This window comes from Callionymus lyra, chromosome 13 (assembly GCF_982586985.1).
Source record: "Callionymus lyra chromosome 13, fCalLyr1.hap1.1, whole genome shotgun sequence".
Lineage (NCBI taxonomy): Eukaryota > Metazoa > Chordata > Actinopteri > Syngnathiformes > Callionymidae > Callionymus > Callionymus lyra.
The window spans coordinates 9,534,509-9,555,389 of NC_141830.1; the positions used below are offsets into that span (position 1 = coordinate 9,534,509).

At 39.5% G+C, this 20,881-nt stretch overlaps 1 protein-coding gene across 2 annotated transcripts in view; it reads left to right on the forward strand.

Annotated features, from left to right (window-relative positions):
• The window catches only part of vps13b (vacuolar protein sorting 13 homolog B), a 304,204-nt gene that overhangs the window by 148,828 nt on the left and 134,495 nt on the right, over nucleotides 1-20,881 (forward strand). For both annotated transcript variants that reach the window (XM_087805873.1, XM_087805872.1), the window contains exon 31: nucleotides 157-262. In XM_087805873.1, coding sequence (XP_087661999.1) covers nucleotides 157-262 — 106 coding nt within the window. The remainder of the gene's footprint in view (nucleotides 1-156; nucleotides 263-20,881) is intronic.

Sequence of the window (20,881 nt, forward strand, 5' to 3'; positions counted from 1 at the left end):
TTGTGTGTGTGTGTGTGTGTGTGTGTGTGTGTGTGTGTGTGTGTGTGTGTGTGTGTGTGTGTGTGTGTGTGTGTGTGTGTGTGTGTGTGTGTGTGTGTGTGTGTGTGTGTGTGTGTGTGTGTGTGTGTGTGTGTGTGTGTGTGTGTGTGTCAGCAGATGTGAAAAAAGAAGACACTCTAGTCCTGAAGCTGGGTTCTCTCAGCATGGCTCCACAGGCCGACAACCCGCTGACGCGCACTGTCCTGCGGAAAGACATCTACCAGTAAGAACGCTGCACGTAATTACAGATGGTTTGAAGTCTAATTGTTTATGTTATTACACCTTATTACACACACACACACACTTGTGTTGATCCACCTCTTTTAGGTTTTCCAAGCACACTTTTATTTAGTTTCCAAAAGTGTCGAGAACACCTGGCATTTAAAATCCGAGGCTGCCAATGAAGATAAAATAAAATTGACAGCAGCTCACGGTGGTAAAGCTGCTACAACAGAGAGAAATGAATGACACCGCGAGGGTCCCCGGGGCCCTCCAGCTAAAACAAAAGGCTGTTGACACAAGCCCTCTGATGCCATGTAGATCAAAGCTGCGAGGCAGGGAAAAATCTGGACTTCTGAGGGAAATGGCTCAGTGCAAAACACATTTGCCTGATACAGGCAGCTTGAGAATCTGGATTGTGTCATAGCTGCCTCCAAACCGCAGCCCCACACCATGTGTCTGTGAGAAAGCATTTGTGTGAATGGGCAGATTTTCCTGCTGGCAAACATGTAATAAGGGAGATAAAAGTGACGTCTAATGCTTTGTGCAGCTGCGAGTGAGACACGGGCTGATAAACCATGTGCACGGGACGAAAAATGAAAATGTCAGACTTAACTAGTGGAAGCGAGAGACCAGTTGTGTCTTTGAATTCTCTGAAGTTTTACTTCAACCACTTGTTATAAAAGGAGGTTTTGGGCTGCTTGTACCTTTACTGGTGTGGCCTGTGTTCATGTAGAAGATACGTACCGTATTTTCCGCACTATTAGACGCACCTGAGTATAAGACGCACCTTCAATGAATGGCCTATTTTTGAACTGTTTTCATATATAAGGTGCACCGGATTATAAGGTGCATAGAATAAAAAATACAGTCAAACGTTTGACTGGGGTTGCGTTATGCATCCACTAGATAAAGCTGAGCTAAAGGGAATGTCAACAGAACAGTCAGATAAAGTCAAACTTTATTAAGCGTTCTGACAACTCCGTTTACTCCCATGGTAAGGATGTTCAAATGATGTTCAAAATGCTTCAAACAGCAGCGCGTGAGACTGGTGTTGTGAGCAGACAAATGTTGAGTGCGCGGCAGAGAAGTTGAGCGCATGTATGACGGCTAGAGCGCGCTCGTATGACATGTTAAAAGGCACGTGTATGACTGGTTGAGCAGCAGAGTGATTTTGCGCAAAAAAAAAAAGTTTTGAGTGTACAACAACCAAGACACACTCGCTCAAAACGGTGGTAGTAATCTTACTCCATGGACGTACCCCATGATGTGACGTGCCACGTTAATCCCTACTGTGATGACGTAAACCCGCCCACGGCGTGTTGGCGCAAAGTGTTTGTAAACAGGTCACTCACCAGGTAATGTTCATATATAAGGCGCTCCAGATTATAAGGCGCACTGTTGTTTTTTTAAGAAATTTAAAGGCTTTTAAGTGCGCATTATAGTGCAGAAAATACGGTTGTTCACTTATTACTTAACCATACGTTCTTAATAGAAGATAAATAACAATACAACTTTGATATCTAACATACCTGGTCAACTCTCCAATTCAGGATGATGGCACTTATTAGTGTCACAGTTCAGAACCTTGAACAGTGTTATGAGCTCCTTGTGACCATGATCCCACAAAGTCTTTAAAAAGGACCTCAATGAGATAATAACGAAAAAAACACACCGTAAATGTTTGCAACCTCCAACCGTCCTCAGCTAGAAGAGGGGAGTCCTGAGTCCCGATTTGAAATTCCGACGCTGATTTCCCGCGACGTCATCCAAACGCCTCAAAATGTTCTCGTCTACTGTATAAGCGATGATAGCTTCTTAATGACCGCGTCAAGGATCTACCGTAATGCCACCCTGCGAGACGAGAGAGAGGAGCACCGAGGAAAAATAGCCTGTAAATGTAAACATCCTGACAAGTCCGCCTCGACGTCGGGCCACTGAAGCTGTTTCTCTTACGGCTCGGCTTTCAGCCTCATCATTCTCAGGATACAGTGTGTATTTATCATTTAGTGCATTTCCAAGCCCCTCAAAGAAGGTAAAATAAACCCGCACGACTGTAAAACTGCGAAACAGAATGGATGTCTACTTCCTGGTTCATTTGGTAGCAATTAACACCGTTTTCATTTCGACCGTGTCGACTCGCTGTTTTGCCGCTGGATCTTGTAGGAAAAAAACAAATTATGACAGAGCTGAAGGCTTCCTCCGTTTCACTCTCTCTCTGGTTTCTGCTACAAGGCCACTGTCAATTTACACAGCTGAAATCATTTTCCCGTCTTGAGAAAGCAAGCGTCTCCCGAGTGTAAAAGTGCCGGCCCCCCGAGAATGTCCAGCGCACATTCAGCCCCAACTTTCTTGTGGTTAAGAGCCCCTGTAAAAAAAAAAAAAAACGTAACAGATCTTTTACTCTTGATTTTCCTCGCAATGATGCTCTTGACCACTTGATTGAAAGCCCAGGAGCGAGCGGCTGTAATGAATAACATGCAGCCAACCAGTGGAGAATGCAGCTTTAATTTGAATGTTGCGTCTCATTTCACTTGTATGGCTTGTTTTCACATTTAGTTATTACAGCAACATGGTAACGTCTCACTTTTTTTTTTCTCCCCCATTCACGTTCTACAGCATAATTATGAACATACAGATCTTCACTTTGCAGTCAGTGCTTTAATCCAATACTGTGTGTGTTATGAGGTGTCTAAACTTTAGATATAATAAAGTATTAGCCTTCATTATTTTCTCATCATAACATATCTATCTAAGAGTGTACTCCAAGTGTACTCAGAATGTAACCAACTGGGTCCCTTACCTGAACTTAGAATTCCAAACTCCAGACACAAATCGGATAATACTGACATAAAATTGACAATCTTGATATTTAATTATTGTATTAAACTATCTGTCTGTGTGTAGTACCTGGGTTAAGGCTTGGCCTTTGGACAGTCACTAGGGAATATCTTGGACTATCAGCTACTATTAAGGGGCAACTAAAGTATTGGTTTGAGTGTCTCCTAATATGCACTGAATATGCTTAGTTTTTTGTAGATAAAATCATGTTTTTTATCACATATCCATTGGTCAAACATTGAAATTGTTCATTAATCCAGTCCCCACCACGAGGGACTCGTTTTATAAACAAAGCAGAGCGTGATTACAGCTGGTTGGAGGAGGAGTGAAGCCATTATTACGTCATTATGGACTCCGCTCTTGTAACCTCTCGTTCGTCCAGATTTCACACAGGGGAGAACTTTATAAAGTAATAAGTTCAAAACATGGTTATGTAATGCTGACATAATACTGGTCCGTGGTGCAAAAAAATGTTGGGGACCCCTGGTGTTGACTACAGCACTGGTTCATACCAATGAAATACACTGGAAGGAACGCATATCTCATTGAAACTGGACATATATGAATTATCTTTCCCCCCTTACTACCTCTTTCCCTTGTACATTTGTTTTGCTTTGTGGTCTGGAAAAGCGCTATATAAATACAAATTACTTAATTACTTACTTACATTTTTATATACATTTTAAGACTTAATTTGAACTAGAAATGGTCAAAAATACATCTCTGGACATCTCTAGCTTGTTTTCTGCCTTGAAAAACTAGGACACTCTAAACACCGTTTAGAGTTTATTTTGAACATAATGTACTGCATTCCACAAATCTATGAAGAAAAATGTAAGTTGTTCAAACTTTTCCAACAAATTCATGTTACATATTCATTGGGTAATAATATACCTATTTTCTCCTGATTTAAACAACATTGCTGAAAGCTGTGTAAATATCTATATCTAAATATATATATAGAGTATATATAATACTGTAATAATAATTGAAAAAAATTGTGCAAAAAGAGTAAATCATTTCTAAATAAACTATTAGGTGATATGCATTCTCTCAGTGCTTATCCTGTTATTGGTGAATTATTTTAAGTTGTTATTAATACATTACCTCTTTTTTTCCAACGTTCATCACACTGAGCTTTGAAGTCTCCCTCAATGACATCATCACACGTGGCCCCCACTTCATTCCTGACACAATTTCTGGATTATATCGTAAGATGACATTCATCCCCGGCAATTGTTTTTTATGACATTTTTAAACGGAACTAATGAGAGCTTTTATAAAAAGTTCTCCAGGAACGTTAAGCTCTTTGAGTTTGTGTCTTTATCCTTCCCGGGATCCCTGCAGGCAATGATGTGTGTGTGTGTGTCTGTGTGTGTGTGTGTTTGTTTCCTAAAAATACACTCCACATTTCCCGACATCCCCACACCTTAATGACACAACTCTAAGATTCCATCACATGGTGACCTCATGGTCTGTGCGACTGAAGGAGCATCCCACTATCCCACAACATGGTTGTTTTTCTGTTTGGATTGGTGCATCGCGTCGCCATGGCAACGGAGGGAAAACGACTGCTGCGCCAAAGCCCCCAAAAAATGACAGAATCACAAGGGTTTCACAGAATGTGCTCCTTTTGTCGCTTTTTTTTTCTTCTTCTTCCTAGTCATCATCCTCACCTCACCGTGGATCCTTCGAGGTCTAAGTTCTGTCCCTCAATGTGAATTTGTTACTTCCTCCTGGTTTTACCCAAACCGCTCCAGCCATGGCGGGTGCGATTCCCCTGCACGCTGCGGTAAATAAGCAAAACCCTCTTATTGCCGTCGAACGGCTTCCCGGTTGAGCCCACATATATGTACTAATAAGTGGTTTTGATGGGGATCTCCCCTCCACAGATAAACACGGCTTACCGAAGCCAGGGCCGAGTCTGTAACTAATAAAAAAAATCACTGGCAGTGTTACACATCCAGCCCGACTCCTCCAGTAGCTGCTATGCTATGGTTGCAAGGGAAGAAGGTTTTTTTTTTTTGGGTCCCTGGAGTGGTGCAAAAAAAAACGGGGTGCACTACTCTTTCCAAATACTCGCTAAGTGATTTCGTCTGTCAAGCAGGAGTAAACCTCGCTGACCCCCTTTTTTTTTCTTCCCCCTCTCTTTGCCTTTAAACAAATGTGGACAAGACCATAGTTGTGGGAAGTAAAACGGCTTCCAAGAAAACATTTTAGTTTAGAAATTGAGGTTGGGATCATTGGGGATCAATGTCACACCGATTATATACAGCAAAATACTACGTTATATATATATTTAATCATTGTTATAACACCTTTATATCATATTATTGTTGTGTCATTAACTCTAACTCATTATAAGACAATTTTATTATATAATAAGATACATTTTTTGACACAAAATAATATAAATAAACTATTTTACTCCCCGCAAAAAAAGAAAAAAAAAACTGTATTCTCCCAACAGTTAATTAACAACAAAAACAGTTTAAAAAATCGGTCAAACGTGAATTAATTATTCAGTTTTTGATACAAAAAGAGTCAAACATAAACAAAAAAAAAAGTTTGGGAGTCAGTATTCCTACTTTACAAAAGTTTATTAAAAGCATCTTACTGTCATTTCTGTTTTTACACTAGAACTAGAATAAAGAATAACCCGAGTGGACTATGATTTGATTTTCCTTGCAGTTGGAGAATTTAAATAAACCAACAACATAACATTTTTAAAAATGTCTAATAATCTGGCGACATGGATACTAAATAATATCTTATAATTCAGTTCAGATGTGAATTCCTGATAAAGTTCTTGAAGCGACTGAACTTTAAAACCTGTTACTTAGGAACAAGATTTGCTTTTCTAGATATAATTATACCTAAACATTTTTTAATTGGATTAATACTGTTTTTGTGAGTAATTATAGTTTGTACAATCTTCTTCAGAAGTTTTGTATCTTATATTTTATTTTTATTTTATTATCGTATATTTTTCACGGTGACTAATATATTTATTTTACATTAAATTAATCAGAAATTTGCTGCACTGAGGTGAGATCCTGTCACTGCCTCACATGATCAGAAGCTACCAGAGTTCACCTGCTGATGAAGTGCTGATAGGTTGGCCTTGAATGTTCCAATAAAATGAAAGATGTTGTTTTATTTACGTTAAGAAATCCACGTCCATGTCAAGTGTTTCACAACACAGCTGGTTGCAACCCTTCTCTTAGTCTTCCGTCCTCATCTTTCTTTCCCTCATAAAAGCTCCCGGCAAATGATTCATTAGATGCTTCAGTGCACACTTGCCTCATCGCTCACTTTAGTCCGCTGCCAAGTTCCCTATTTCCACGTTTGTTTACACCAGCCAAAAGTGCGGCGGCTTCGCTGCCGTGGAGTGTTGGGAGCCGAGGCCACACACGGCGACACTCAGGTCCTGCTCTTATATATACTGATTTAGGAGCCACTTTTTTCAAGCCACGAAAGGTTCTGTGAGCAGGTTTTTTATGATGAGCGATGACTAGCGGGGACACTCGGCGGGTCTTTAAAAAACCATGAGAGCAGACGGACTCGGTCATGATTCAGCTTCTTAAGTTTGACAGCCGGGAATTAAAGGTGTATTAAAATCTCAATCTCTGTCCACTTAAGAGTAGAACTACTGCTGCTGCAGGTGCTTTTTAACCTCGGGTCACAGCTTAACCATGTCTACGAACAACATTAACACTTTTTTTTTAATCCTGGACTCACAACTGGATTTTTGTATCGTGTAGCGGACGATGGTTGATGCGATCAGACAGCTCTTTGCGCTTGATGATCTACTGACTCCTTTAAGAAACATCTTAAGACGTTTCTATTTGTTCAGGCTTTTCCTTGAATTTCTCGAACTCCTGTGTTGTTCTCAGTATTATCTTGATCTTTAAAGTATGTACTTTTTTGAGTATTGTTTTGATTGTTTAAGCGCTTTGTGACCCTGGTCTCGAAAAGCGCTATATAAATAAATATTACTTACTTACTTACTTACTTAATTTGTTGGATCCATGATTATTTCAGCTGTTTTAACTGATAAAATCAAATGTTTTTAATTCCCCAAACATAATTTGAGAAAGAAAGCAATAGGATGGTTGATTTCTTTACCCCATTGTGAAGGTCAAATCAGCTTGACCTTTACAAAGCTCTAACCCGGCTTTGTGTCATGTCAATAAAGTTGTAAATGTACTTGTATTCACGAAATGAAATACCAAAGTCGAAGTACAACGGACAGAAGTGCTAGAATAATGATGTTGTCTTCGGTCTTAAATGTAGCATTTGTCGTACCTAGACCTGTGATCAGTGACCGACTATCCCTCCATTGATAACACTTCTATTGGAAAAAAACAAACAAAAAAACCTTCATGAATGTGTCTTTACTAGGGCTGTGTATCCTTCGAAAACTTCCACCTTCGGTACTGACACCATAACTTCTCTTTGACCCCGGTTTATAAACAATACTTTTTTCAATAGTTTGTACCGAAAGTTGGCACTGAAAGACAAAGAATGTTTTTTTTTATATAATTGGTATTCCCGAAGCGTTGCAGTCGGTGCCACAGAAGAACCAAAGTTCCATTCCCTGCCCTAGTCTTAACACTCTGATTTTAGTCTCGTATGAGAAAGTTTCTTCTTTTTTTTTAAAACCCCAAAGAAGTGAAGTCAGGGGGCCACCCTTTGCCAAAAAAGTATTATGAGCTTTGATATTTGACATTGAAAAGTGAGTCCAACCATCTTAATTTGCAAGTTTGTCCTTTTGTGTTCTTGTGGGAAGGCACTCTCCGTAGAAACTGAACCAAGGTAGTAAATCTGCACTTTAATAGGTCTGTTTTGGCTACACGCGTGTGCGTGTCATTTCGTCAAATATTTTCACTCTAATCCTTGCTGATACTGTATTATTCAGCGAGAGTGAGCTCAGTGTTTTTAGTGAAATGAAACGCTTAAACATGGTCATGTACGGCAGTAGCCTGTGTGAAGTTTTTGAGGGAGAGCAGGGGTAGTATAAAGTATTGGCATTGAAGGATTGTTGACTTTGAGCCAAACCCGAAAAGCATTTTCATGACCCACCCATCAGTGAATTTTAAGGTGAAACTACAAAAAGCAAAAAAAAAAGCAACAAGAATGTCCAAGATAGATCAGGAGGTCTGGGTTTCATTTCAGCTGTGCATTGTTCAGTAAGCCAAGCAAAGAGACATCACTTGGGAGTATTAGATCCGGACTTCTCTCTCTAAACTATAAATCTTTTGCCCCCCTTTATTCTTTGTTTCTCCGCTAGTTCACTTAGTTGTATACACGTGTTGTGCCTTTCCCCGGTTTCAAGCCAGGACGCTAGGGTTTGAACGCGAGCCAGAACAAACACAGCATCGTCCAGCAAATGAAACACCTGCTGCGATTAACGGCGGAGCTGCAACACATCTCCCTCCACGATGAAGCGTCTTAAGATGTTTGAGTTCAGCAGGACGCGGTGACACGGCTCGGGACTTCGCAGATGTCGGCGAGCAGGAAATCTCCACCACCTGTAGGCGCGTTGTGTTGCATTTACAAGGGGTCACTCCTTTACTGCAGGGGTCGGGGTTGAGAACGTAATAAAGTAGTGAGTACAGTAGAGGTAGTGAAGGTTTAGTTTTTCACTATAAATAGACCTCCTGATCCCTCCCAGACTGTCTATTCACATTTACCACATACTCACACACTTTATACACTTACCTAAATATTTTAATGAACAGAAATAATTTATACGAAGTAGATGGATGCCACCAACAACCGTCTAAGTAACAGTCATGAGTAAAAAGGTCTCATAATGCTTTGCCGCCCAGTCAACAAATCACAGCTGTCAATCACTTTTATACATAGCAACGTAGATGTCACAGTACAGATTGGAATCGAGTAGGATTCCAGATCCTACTCGTAGAGATCGGAATTCCAATCACTACTAGTACAGATTGGAAATCCACTACTGTACTCCACTACTCCAAACTGTCCTAGGAGGATTCCAGATTCTACTAGTGAATCCCAATCTCTACTAGGAGAGATTTGAATCTTACTACTGTATTGGGATCTGAATATTGGAATTCCAATATGTACTAGGACAATACCTATAGTAAGCCCGCAAAGTATTCAAGGCCGCAACTTGTCATTATCGAAAAAGTTTAAACTTGAAAACTCATTATTACATACGAGGCACCACCAACAACCCTCTAAGTAACAGCCATGAGTAAAAAGGTCTCGTAATGCTTTGCCGCCCAGTCACCAGATCACAACTGTCAATCACTTTGATACATAGCAACGTAGAATTCCAATTTGTACTAATACAGATTGGAATTCCACTACTGTACTCCACTACTCCAAACTGTCCTAGGAGGATTCCAGATTCTACTAGTGAATCCCAATCTCTACTAGGAGAGATTTGAATCTTACTACTGTATTGGGATCTGAATATTGGAATTCCAATATGTACTAGGACAATACCTATAGTAAGCCCGCCAAGTATTCAAGGCCGCAACTTGTCATTATCGAAAAAGTTTAAACTTGAAAACTCATTATTACATACGAGGCACCGCCAACAACCCTCTAAGTAACAGCCATGAGTAAAAAGGTCTCGTAATGCTTTGCCGCCCAGTCACCGGATCACAACTGTCAATCACTTTGATACATAGCAACGTAGAATTCCAATCTGTACTAGTAGAGATTGGAATTCCAATTTGTACTAATACAGATTGGAATTCCACTACTGTACTCCACTACTGCAAACTGTCCTAGGAGGATTCCAGATTCTACTAGTGAATTCCAATCTCTACTAGGAGCGATTGGAATCCTACCATTGTATTTTGATCTGAATATTGGAATTCCAATCTGTCCGAGGACAATACCTATAGTTAGCCCGCCAAGTTTTAAAGACCGCAACTTGTCATTATCCAAAAAGTTTAAAAGCGTCATGCATGGTATCACTTCTAGTACCTGGTCTTGGAACATCCACCGCCAATACTTGATAAACTTGCTGACACTTTAATATCAACTTTGGAACTGGCTTTGGAGGGGGAAATTACCTCTTTTATACCGAGTCACTAACTAAAAAATCTTTCTGGTTTACATATCAATATTAAGATCCCAAATCAGTAGCAGGATTCTGTCCAATCCAATCTGTACTAGTAGGATTCCAGATCCTGCTGGATTCCAATCTGTACTGTGACAAAGGCAAAGAATAGAAAAACAGTATTGTAGCCGCCAGTAAAAAAAGAACAGTGTGTAGAAAGGCTTTGTAGGAGTTTTGTTGGCACCACAAGTACCAGTAAGTAAATAAGTTAGTAAGGTACATGCAGTACTGTTTGCGTAACAGATCCAGGAAACAGCGAGACAGTGGATGTGTTTTGTGATATAGCGAGGGTCATTTTCGTAGAGCTATGGACATGTTATCGCCAACAGTTGTCCACACGGTTCCCTATAAAGGCTCTTTAAGCCACCGATTCATGTGATGCGTTACGTTTACAAGTGTTTGCACCCAAAACAAAACATGTTTCCGTTAAACACGTTGTAAATACTTCGTCAAATTGCCGTGGCAGACACTATTGTTTTCTCGAGGGGGTCTGTAATTATCATGTTGTCCCGTCTATTACACATGACTCGCCTTCCCGCCTCTTGTGTCCGTATATATATGCGCAGGGAAGCCGTATACAGGCTCTTGTGTTGTGGTGTCGACTGACTTCTGTGTACTGCATGTGGTTCATTCCATAAATATCTGTGGCCTCTGTGATGTTATTCTCAGGCTCCGGGCACTGTGAGAAGTTTGCGCCACAACACTTGTAGTCCTCTGCCTGCAGTTAGAGGTTTAGGGGGGATTAGGGGCGAGAAAACCCCGGCCCGGGCCCAGCTATGCATTTTTTATGGCCACTTATGCGTATGATTCCAGCGTAGCACCGGGCGGAGATGGAGCGATGGTGTATTAGAACTCACCGCAGGGGAATCAAACATCCCGACCACAACTTATTTTTCCCTCCGTCTTTCATTTTGGAATGTTAGATATTGGTGAGTACGTGTGAGAAGGACTTGGTCTTCAGGATCCAATAATCTTGTCCAACAAGATCAATAAAAAATATCTTGGCCCGAATAACTGCAGATCTCAGTAGGAACATGATGATGTTGCATGTTTACTGCGAACGTAGCAGAGCTGAACACAATACTAATGCTAAATACTTGAGTAATGCTACATATTCTCGTGGGGATACTGCTATAGAGTCACGTAGAGTAATGCTAGTCTCAGGGAGTTATTACTACAGAGTTTCTTGGAGAAATACTATGGTTCTCAAGACATTATACACCAGAGTCTAGGGGAGTAATACTTCAGAGTCTCTGGGCATAATACTATGGCGTCTCGCCGAGTGATACTACAGAGTCAGAGGGAGTAATACTACATAGTCTCATGGGGGTACTACTACGGATTTTCATTGAGTTATACTTCGGTGTCTTCGGTAGTAATACTACAAAGTCCCGGAGAGTACTACTACAGAGTCTTGGGGAGTAATAATACAGAGATTCTGGGAGTTATGCTATGAGTCTAGAGAAATTATACTACAGGATCTAGGGGAGTAATACTTCAGAGTCTCTCAGCATAATACTATGGCGTCTCGCGGAGTGATACTAGAGTCTGAGGAAGTAATACTATGTAGTCTCATGGGAGTACTACTATTAATTATCTTGGAATAATACTATGGGGTCTCATAGAGCACTACTATGGAGTCTGAGGGAGTAATACTACAGAGTCTCTCGGCATAATACTATAGCGTCTCGCAGAGTGAAACTACAGAGTCTGAGGATGTAATACTACGTAGTCTCATGGGGGTACTACTATTGACTCTCTTGGAGTAATACTATTGGGTCTCGGAGAGTACTTCTATGGAGTCACGGAAGTAATACTACGAAGTCTTTGGGAGTTATACTACAGAGGTTCAGGGAGTAATACCAGGGTCTTTTGGAGTAATACTACATAGTTTTAGGGAGTAATACTATTTCATTTCACGGAGTGATACTACAGAGACTTGGGTAAGGATTTTAAGTGTACCTTAAAAAATATAGTCGTGAGAAAATGCTGTTTTAGGATTGTGCTTTTGCTTTTTACTCGTGAGCCCAAACGATTGAAATAAGTTTAAAATATTTATTTAGAAATGTTTATATAATAAAGTAAAAATATGAATTCACCCTTTGAATAGGGTCTGGTGGTCCTGCCCTGATGCTCCTCCGCCTCTTCCCAGAAGGAGGACGAGAGAGTGCAGCCGGGGCGGAGACTTTTACAAACTCTCAGCTTCCTCTCTTTAAACATCTGCTCATGTTTCCCTGGGACTCGATGCAGCTGATGTGCTGGGAGACCTTTTGAAAGATTCATGGAAATTGCACGTGTGTTTTTGCACACTGCTGTCAGTCAGGTCGTGATGCGCGCTGACAGATGTAGGATGTTCTTCCCTCATCTGTCCCGGTGTGTAAAAAAAAAAAAAAAAAAGGGGTTGAGAGACTTCAACCTCACTATGTGTGTAAGCATAAGTAGCTCATCCTGTGGCAGGATATGAGAGCTCCAAGAATACTGCCACACGGCCAAACTTAGGAAGTTGTGTAGTGGACTGCAGCCTGACACGCGGATTCTACCGTTGTTACCCTGTCAGAGGATGACATGCGTGCTGGTGCCCCGGGAAGTTGTCGGTCCATATGGTTTGTGTTTGTGTCTATGTGTGTGTAGTCAGACATCAGCCTCGATGCTTTTTTTTTTTCTTTTTTTTTGCTCTTCTTACTCACCGCTCATGACATGTTGATGTTCTGGCATCCTGTGTGGGTGTTTTGAAGCTGTCAGGGCAGACGATGAGGGGTAATCAGGAATACAGTATCGTGTCTGTGAGACTTCATCTTTGTCTATTTTTCTTTCCTGGCCGCGGATTTGATGGGTTTTCTATGAGCTCAGTCACCGCTTTGTGTGTCGAGTGTATTTTTGAAATGGTGTTTGTTTAGATTTAACATGTTAAATATTAGGGGTATGTATTGGCAAGAATACAATAAGTATCACAATACAATATATTGCAATATACTGTAGGAACAAGGATATATTGTTAGTATTGTTGAGTACTTGACAGAATTTACAGACCACATGACTCTTGACGAAGTCGTAACTGCTTTCATTTGTTTTGAAACCAAAATATGTCCAAACATCAGCTTTAAAAGCTGCTGGAGTGAACGTATCCTCTTGTCCTCAGTTATTGCCGGGATCGCGCATGTTTTCATTGTTCCTTAAGCTGTGTACGTAATTTCCGCTGCCATCTAGCGGCTGAAGATTTTATTGCAACACAAAAATGAACACCTTGAATAGTTTTAATTAAATTGTTAATAAAAAAACAACATAAAGAATTGAGTCATTATAAACCATAAAATAACTATTATGCAAAACTTTGTTTTGAAACCAAAATATGTTCAAACGTCAGCTTTAGAAACTGCTGGAGTGTATCCTCTCGTCCTCAGTCATCGCCAGGATCTAGTGTAGTATGTAATGACCGCTGCCATCTAGCGGCTGAAGGTGGAGGTTTTATTGCAACACACAAATCTATCTAGATTAGTGGAGGATGTAATGACATATATGGTATGTACTGGCCAAAAGTGGAAATACAATATAAAAAATGAGCTAACACTGTGAATATTTGTATTTTAACTGTAAATCTAAAAAGTTAAAAGTACTCTATGGGACTGTAAACCATTTAAGAACTATGACTAGACTATTAAAAATAGAATAAGGTTTAAAGCAAAAATTAACACAGTGCTGCCATATATCGATACAGGATAGCAAAAGGTAAAAATTCATCGCCATACCAACATGTTCTTACCCCTTATACCCCTAATAACTTTATTTAAAAAGTGTTGTCATTGTTGTTTATGTTTTTTTTGTCTTTTTCTTGTCGTTTTACTTTTCTGGAAATCCCATAATATATTTCATGTGTAACGCAAAGTGATTCCACACAGGGTTTGAATTGTGTGAGAACTCATCCACTTTTTTGTACATTAATAATAAGAACATTTATAGCATCTGTTAGGTTTGCAGTCCAGATGGGTTTATCATACTTTACTCAATATGCATCATTTTTCGATCACATTTTTTGTTTGTTCAATCCAACAACGCTGTGAGTACGGATTCAATTCATGATAAAAGGGAAAAGAAAGTTTCTAAACCTTAAGTCGTCATATGGTTCCATATTTATGCATGTGTGTCGACATCCCATAATAATTACTCCATCACAGATCTGCTACAAAGGCCCACGCATTATTAGACGTGGAGGCCCGGCGAGTGTGACGTTTGTGTGTGAGTGTGTGTGTGTAAGTGTTGCATACGTGTGGTTGCATGTGTGTATTAATGTCATTCATGTTACCTAAGCTGCAGACTGCAGATAACCACAGGGGGAAATGTGAAGCCACCATGTAGACAGCTCCACGGTGGTGGTCCCCTTTCTTCTCTGGCTAACACTCACCCCACACACACTTACGCTCACACACAACAGCGCCACACCCCTGTCACTTTATCATTTCACTGGTGCACAGCTTCGCTTTTGAACTTGTTGCTGGAACAAAAGAGGTGAATAGGCTTTAGAAATAAATGTTGGAAGATCATTCATCGTTTTAAAATGTTGACCAATCCATGGTTATTGTCCGGACCTCTATGTATTCTGGATTGATAGATGGAACTCTATTGATCCAATTGTCAACAGGAACTGAAGTTCTGGAAATCATCCTAATTTAATATTGTCTGTTTTTCGTTTAAAGTGGGACCTATTTGACCATCTTGACCAAATGAGCTAAAATTCGTTTATTCTTAAAATGTTTATAAACCAATACTGTGTATATATATATATATATATATATATATATATATATCGATAATTTTTCATGTGACATCACGGTATCAATTTTCTATTAAAAAAAGGAATTTAAGAACAACAAAAATAGAAAAAAGAAACAAAGCAAAATAAGCAACAGTTCAATAAAAAAATAAATCTAGAAAAGCATAAAAAGTTCATACTTCTGCCATGAAAAGAGAATACGATCAAATTATTAGAAGAACTATTCAATTATTATATACATTTGACAGTTTTTCCTTCAGGATTGCTGTAGTTCTTAAAGAAAAACTAATTTAAATCGGTTGTAAATCTGAATAAGATTCAAGAACACAACAAAAATTAAGGCTAATTGAATGTCTCATTTTCAATGTTCACTAAAAATGCCGTGTAACAATGTGCAGAACCTCTGAGTTATTACAATTCCCATTTTATTTTTTAATCAAAGTTTTTTAAGGGTTTATATTTCAATAAATGTGTTTCAGTAAAAATATAGACAAAAAAAAAATCATTTTGTGTTGCAATTAAACTTCCAGCCACTAGATGGCAACATTCATTACATCCTCCGCAGCTAAAGGAACAATGAAATCCCGGTGGTGACTGAGGACGAGGGGATACGTTCGACTCCAGCAGCTTTTAATGCTGATATTTGGACATATTTTGTCTTTCAGTTCTATTAAATCAACCAAAAGAAAGTTTAAAAAATCACAAGATATCACTTAAATAAAGGGTCTCCTAAAATCCTCACAAAAATATGCAGAGTATCGAAATATATTTAATCGAACTTTGAGGTTGAATTTATCATATTGTGAAGTTTGTGTATCGTTACATCTCTATTACTTATTATGTCATGGTTTAACTATCATCAAAAATGGCATTAATTAATATATATATCTATATCTATAGATATATATAGATATGATGTTGTTAAACATTTCGCTTCATGTTTTCTCAACCTCACACTCGGGTCTCATTCCGCCATCCTGTCACACTCTGACTCTCAGCTCACAGGATGCAATGAAGCATTTCCTGCCACAAGGGTTACAGGAAAGAAGCTGCCTCTAATTCTTTACACCTGGAACGTCCTCTCTATGGTTTTCAGTTCAACAGAAGCGTGATTCTTTCCCTCTTTTCAGTCTCATTTCGGTCAGCGCCGGAGCCAACTTTGGAGGAGTAAACAACCGAACAACAATTGCTCACCTTCACGACCACACAGCTTTTTCTTCCGTCTGGTATTGGGAAGGAAAATGTTTCCCGACATTCCTGTAACAGTTAATAACTCAGAGGTTCTGCACATTGTTACACGGCATTTTTGGTGAACATTGAAAATGAGACGTTAAATTAGAATTAATTTGTGTTGTGTTCTGGAATCTTATTCAGATTTACAACCAATTTAAATTAGTTTTTCTTTAAGAACTACAGCAGGCCTGAAGTGAAAAAAACTGTCAAATGTATATAATAATTGAATATTTCTTCTAGTAATTTGATCGTATTTTGTTTTCATTGAGTCACGTGAACTGTGGCTATTGGCAGAAGTATGTAGGTACCTTTGTTATGCTTTTCTAGATTCATTTTTTTATTTAACTGTCGCTTATTTTGCGTCGTTTCTTTTTCCTATTTTTGTTCAAATGTTAGAGGTGTGCATTGGCAAGAATCAGTGATACAGGGACAACAATTCGATATAATGCGAGACTGTAGTAAAAAGTATAAACTTGTAGTATTGTCGAGTACTTGACTCTGGTGGTACAGAATTTACAGACCACATGACTCTTGAAGGAATCGTAATTGTTTTCATTTGTATTGAAACCAAAATAAGTCAAAACGTTCAGCTTTAGTCTGCTAGAGTCACTGTATCCTCTCGTCCTCAGTTATTGCCGGGATCTCGCAGGTTTTCATTGTACCTTTAGCTGTGTAGGACGTAATGACCGCTGCCATCTAGCGGCTGGAGGTTTTATTGCAACACAAAAATGAACAGACACCTTGAATAATTTTATTTCAATTGTTAATAAAAAACCAACATAAAAAAATTGAGTCATTATAAACCATAAAATAACTTTGATGCAAAACTTTGTTTTGAAACCAAAATATGTCCAAACGTCAGCTTTTGAAACTGCTGGAGTGTATCCTCTGGTCCTCAGTCATCACCAGGATCTAGTGGAGGATGTAATGACATGTATGTACAGCCGCTAAAAGTGGAAATACAATATAAAAAATTAGCTAACACTGTGAATATTTGTATGTTAATTGTAAATCTAAAAAGTTAAATGTACTCTATGGGACTGTAAACCATTTAAGAAACCAAAATATGTCGAAACATCAGCTTTAAAAGCTGCTGGAGTCAGCTGTATCCTCTCGTCCTCAGTCATTGCCGGTAACACATGGGATTTTATTCTGCTGCTCTCTCTGCTGCATAAAATAATTGCTGCCATCTAGCGTCTGGAAGTTTAATTCCCCCCCAAAAAAATATTTTCATTTTAATAAGAATATAATTATTTATTTTAAACACACTTCTTTGAACTGTGAACCATTTAATAACTATTGTAAACAATTAAATATGTTTTGAAGCTGTCAAATATCGATACATATGTATAAAACACTGCGATATTTCGCCGTATCCATGTGTTCCTAACACCACTAGTTGTTCCGATTGGGTTGTTCGAGTTCCTTGTTTGCTCAGAGACATGCAAACGTACGCGATGCTAATCTAATATTGCCGTCATTTCGCCCGACTTTGTTTGGGGAAAAATTCAGAGTTCATTTGCCGAAATACAAGTGAGTCCCTGATATGTAATCTCATAGCTTTAAACATTTGTCAGAATTCAATAATTGCTATAAACAATGTGTAATCAACTTCAAAGTGCTCTGCCAAAGGGCCTCCATTTTCACAGATAAAAAAAAAAAAAAATCATCTTCAAAAAAAAAAACACGCGCTCACAACAAACCCCCGGTTTGCATGTTAATGTGAAACAGCCTGTCGGCAACAGAGACGCTTAATCAATATCAAAAGGGGAGAAAGAACAGTAGTGGTTCAAGCTGTTGGATCCATAAAGCCTAATTTTATAGGCCCATAAAACACCCTCTGTGCAGGAGCACAAATTGAAAAATCCGAGTTCAAAATAACTTTTTCTCGAGAAGCCGTAACTTTTTCATCTCGACACTTTTACAGTGAGTTTATATGAAATACCTCAATGAGCACATTGTTATTCAAATGTGACGTTCCAGAGCACATAAGGGCCACGTTTAAGTCTTCAGAACCAGGATGGTTTTAAAATCTCAGTTTCAAACCAGAGGACACAAGTCTGAACAATAAATCACATTTGTCTGGACAAAAACTTGAATTAGAAGTAGTTTATTTTAGCTGCTGCGATTTTTCACTGCCACTAAAAATATAGTTCAAGAAATATGGTGATAAGTCTGTGTGTATGAAAAAACAAAAGCAATGCTGGAAATGAGAAAATTTGTTTCCAATGCGGTTAAAAAGCCTCAAATTATCCAGGCAGTTGTGAAACACTTTTGAATAACTTTCCATCCCGGACTTCTGAGTTAAAAGTAACCTAATTTATTTTGAGGAATGGCATTAAAAAAAAAAGAAGTTTTTCCCTGGATTTCTTTATTCAACTCAAGGTTGTGGCCTAATAGGAATCTTTTCAAAGCTTCTCTCTACATCAATGCACTTTGTATTGTTCAATTCTGCCTGTAAATCCAATAAATACATCTCCATAAATTTCTCCAACCCTTAGTCGACATGAAGGTTAGTGGAACATGAGTGAAATTTGGATTTTAGGTGAACTATCCCTTTAAAAGGTTAGTCTACACTGGAATTGCATGTGATATTTACGTGGCCTAGCAGCTATCCTAGCAGTGTTGCTAAAAAAAAAAAAAAAACAGACTAGATAATGTTGAGGCTTCAATACAAGAGGGACGTTGTAATTGTAATCCATGCGTTTGTGTCGTCTGAACTATTACAACAGTCTGTTTTCATGTCTTAACAAGAAGGATCTGTCTCGCCTGCATTTGATACAAAACTCTGCAGCCAGAATTCTGAGCCGCTCTAGTAGAAGAACTCACATTTCTCCGATCCTTAAATATATTCACTGGCTGCCGGTTTCTTTCAGGATCAATTTTAAATTCTGGTTCCTACTTTCAGATCTATTCATTCGATCTTATCCGTGCATGCTTTTCCTTGATTCTCTGAGACACCATTGATCTTTTAAAGTATATATTCTATTGGGTATTGTTTTGATTGTTTAAGCGCTTTGTGACTCTGGTCTGGAAAAGCGCTCTATAAATATAACTTACTTACTTACTTTACGGACGAGCAGTATGGAGGTATTTGGATGTTTTTTAAGTGTCTTTTTGGACAAAGATGAAGACAAAAGACAACTGAGCTGCAGTCGCTACATTAAAATCAACCTACATTTTAGTTTATAACAACCTTTTGTCGACATTAACATTTAATTTTAACTTTCGGTGAACTTTCCCCTTTAAGTATCAGCAATATTTCAACGCATTGTGTGAGACGGGAGTAGGCATGCATCCGGGTTATGTGTCTTGCCCAGGAAATACAACACAAACACAACAGAATCTTGATTGAACCCGCAACTTCTTAGCCACGATCAACTGTACCGTCTTAGCTATGCTGCCTCTATGTCAACTCTTGTACATTAGCTCGACCTCGAATCACCCTTTGGACCCCCGTGGAGTTGACTTTCCGTGCAGCTTCACAAGAGCGTTTTTTTTCCAAAGCAAGAACTTCCATTTTAAATACACACCCACTTAAGAACGGAACTGACTTCACTTGAAGACAAACACCCGTTCGCTTCCTTTCTTTCCCCAAAACCACCCCTTCACGTCTGCGCGAGTCTTGCCACTGTCCTGAGAGCCGCCCGGGCCGATACCATCTGTGTTTACAGCCGAGACTCCTCTGACGTGTAAACGGCTGGTGAAATAAATGACTCAAGCAATTAGGAATGTTGAAACAAACAGGCAAACATGGACTCTCTGGTATGCTCCGGGAAGACAAGGGGCTCCGAGTTCTCCTATTGTCGTGGGGGTAGGTACGAGTTTCTCCACTAAGCCCCTCTTGCGTTGTATACAGAAGTAATAGTTTCCTTCGAAGATTTTGTGTAAATACGGAATAATTGGTGGAGCGTCTTTAAAGTGTAATCAGCTTAATGAATAACAGGCTTCTGTACGGAGCCCGGGATGAGTAATGCCGGCGTCGGGCTCAGAAAGTGTAGAGTACCACGGGGGTTTTTGTCGGGAAACATCAAGGCTCGAGACACGACTCGGGAGGAAAATGTCTTTTTATTGTGCGTGAGGCCTAAAGGAGAGCTAAACGGCTCAGTGTTAAAATGATCGAACTTGGCGCCGAAAAAAAAAAGCCCAAGGAGCTCGCCAAGTGTGACAAATTTGGAGCCGCAGTTTTTTTTGTTGTTGTTTTGGAATATGTTGCCGTGTTTCTTGTTTGACTCCCGTTAAAAAAAATTGCACCAGTAATTCAAAAAGCCATTTTTAAGGCGGTAGCCATGAGTGACGAGGGTCTTAAATTCCGCTGACTCTCAGTTCTTCCAACGCGGGGATCTCGCTGCTGCCTTCAGGGCCCGCTCGGGCGCCCTAATTCAAAGAAAAGGCCTTAATGACTGTAATTGGTGGATGCAAATTAGGAGAAATTGGACTTGACTGGGGTCATAAATCCCGGGGCTCAGAAGTCGCAGAGTTTTCTGGCAAAGTGGACCACCGTAAGCAAAGGGCGGGGGGGCGCTTAACTTACCAAGTAATTGCGACTTTCATGAATCATAATGCTTTTTTGGGTTCCCCCCCCTCCGCCCCAACACGCCCCGATGGGACTCCATGTTAAGCCACCGGCGGTCTGAGAGAGCTAATTGAGATGCCACTGTTTAAGTCCG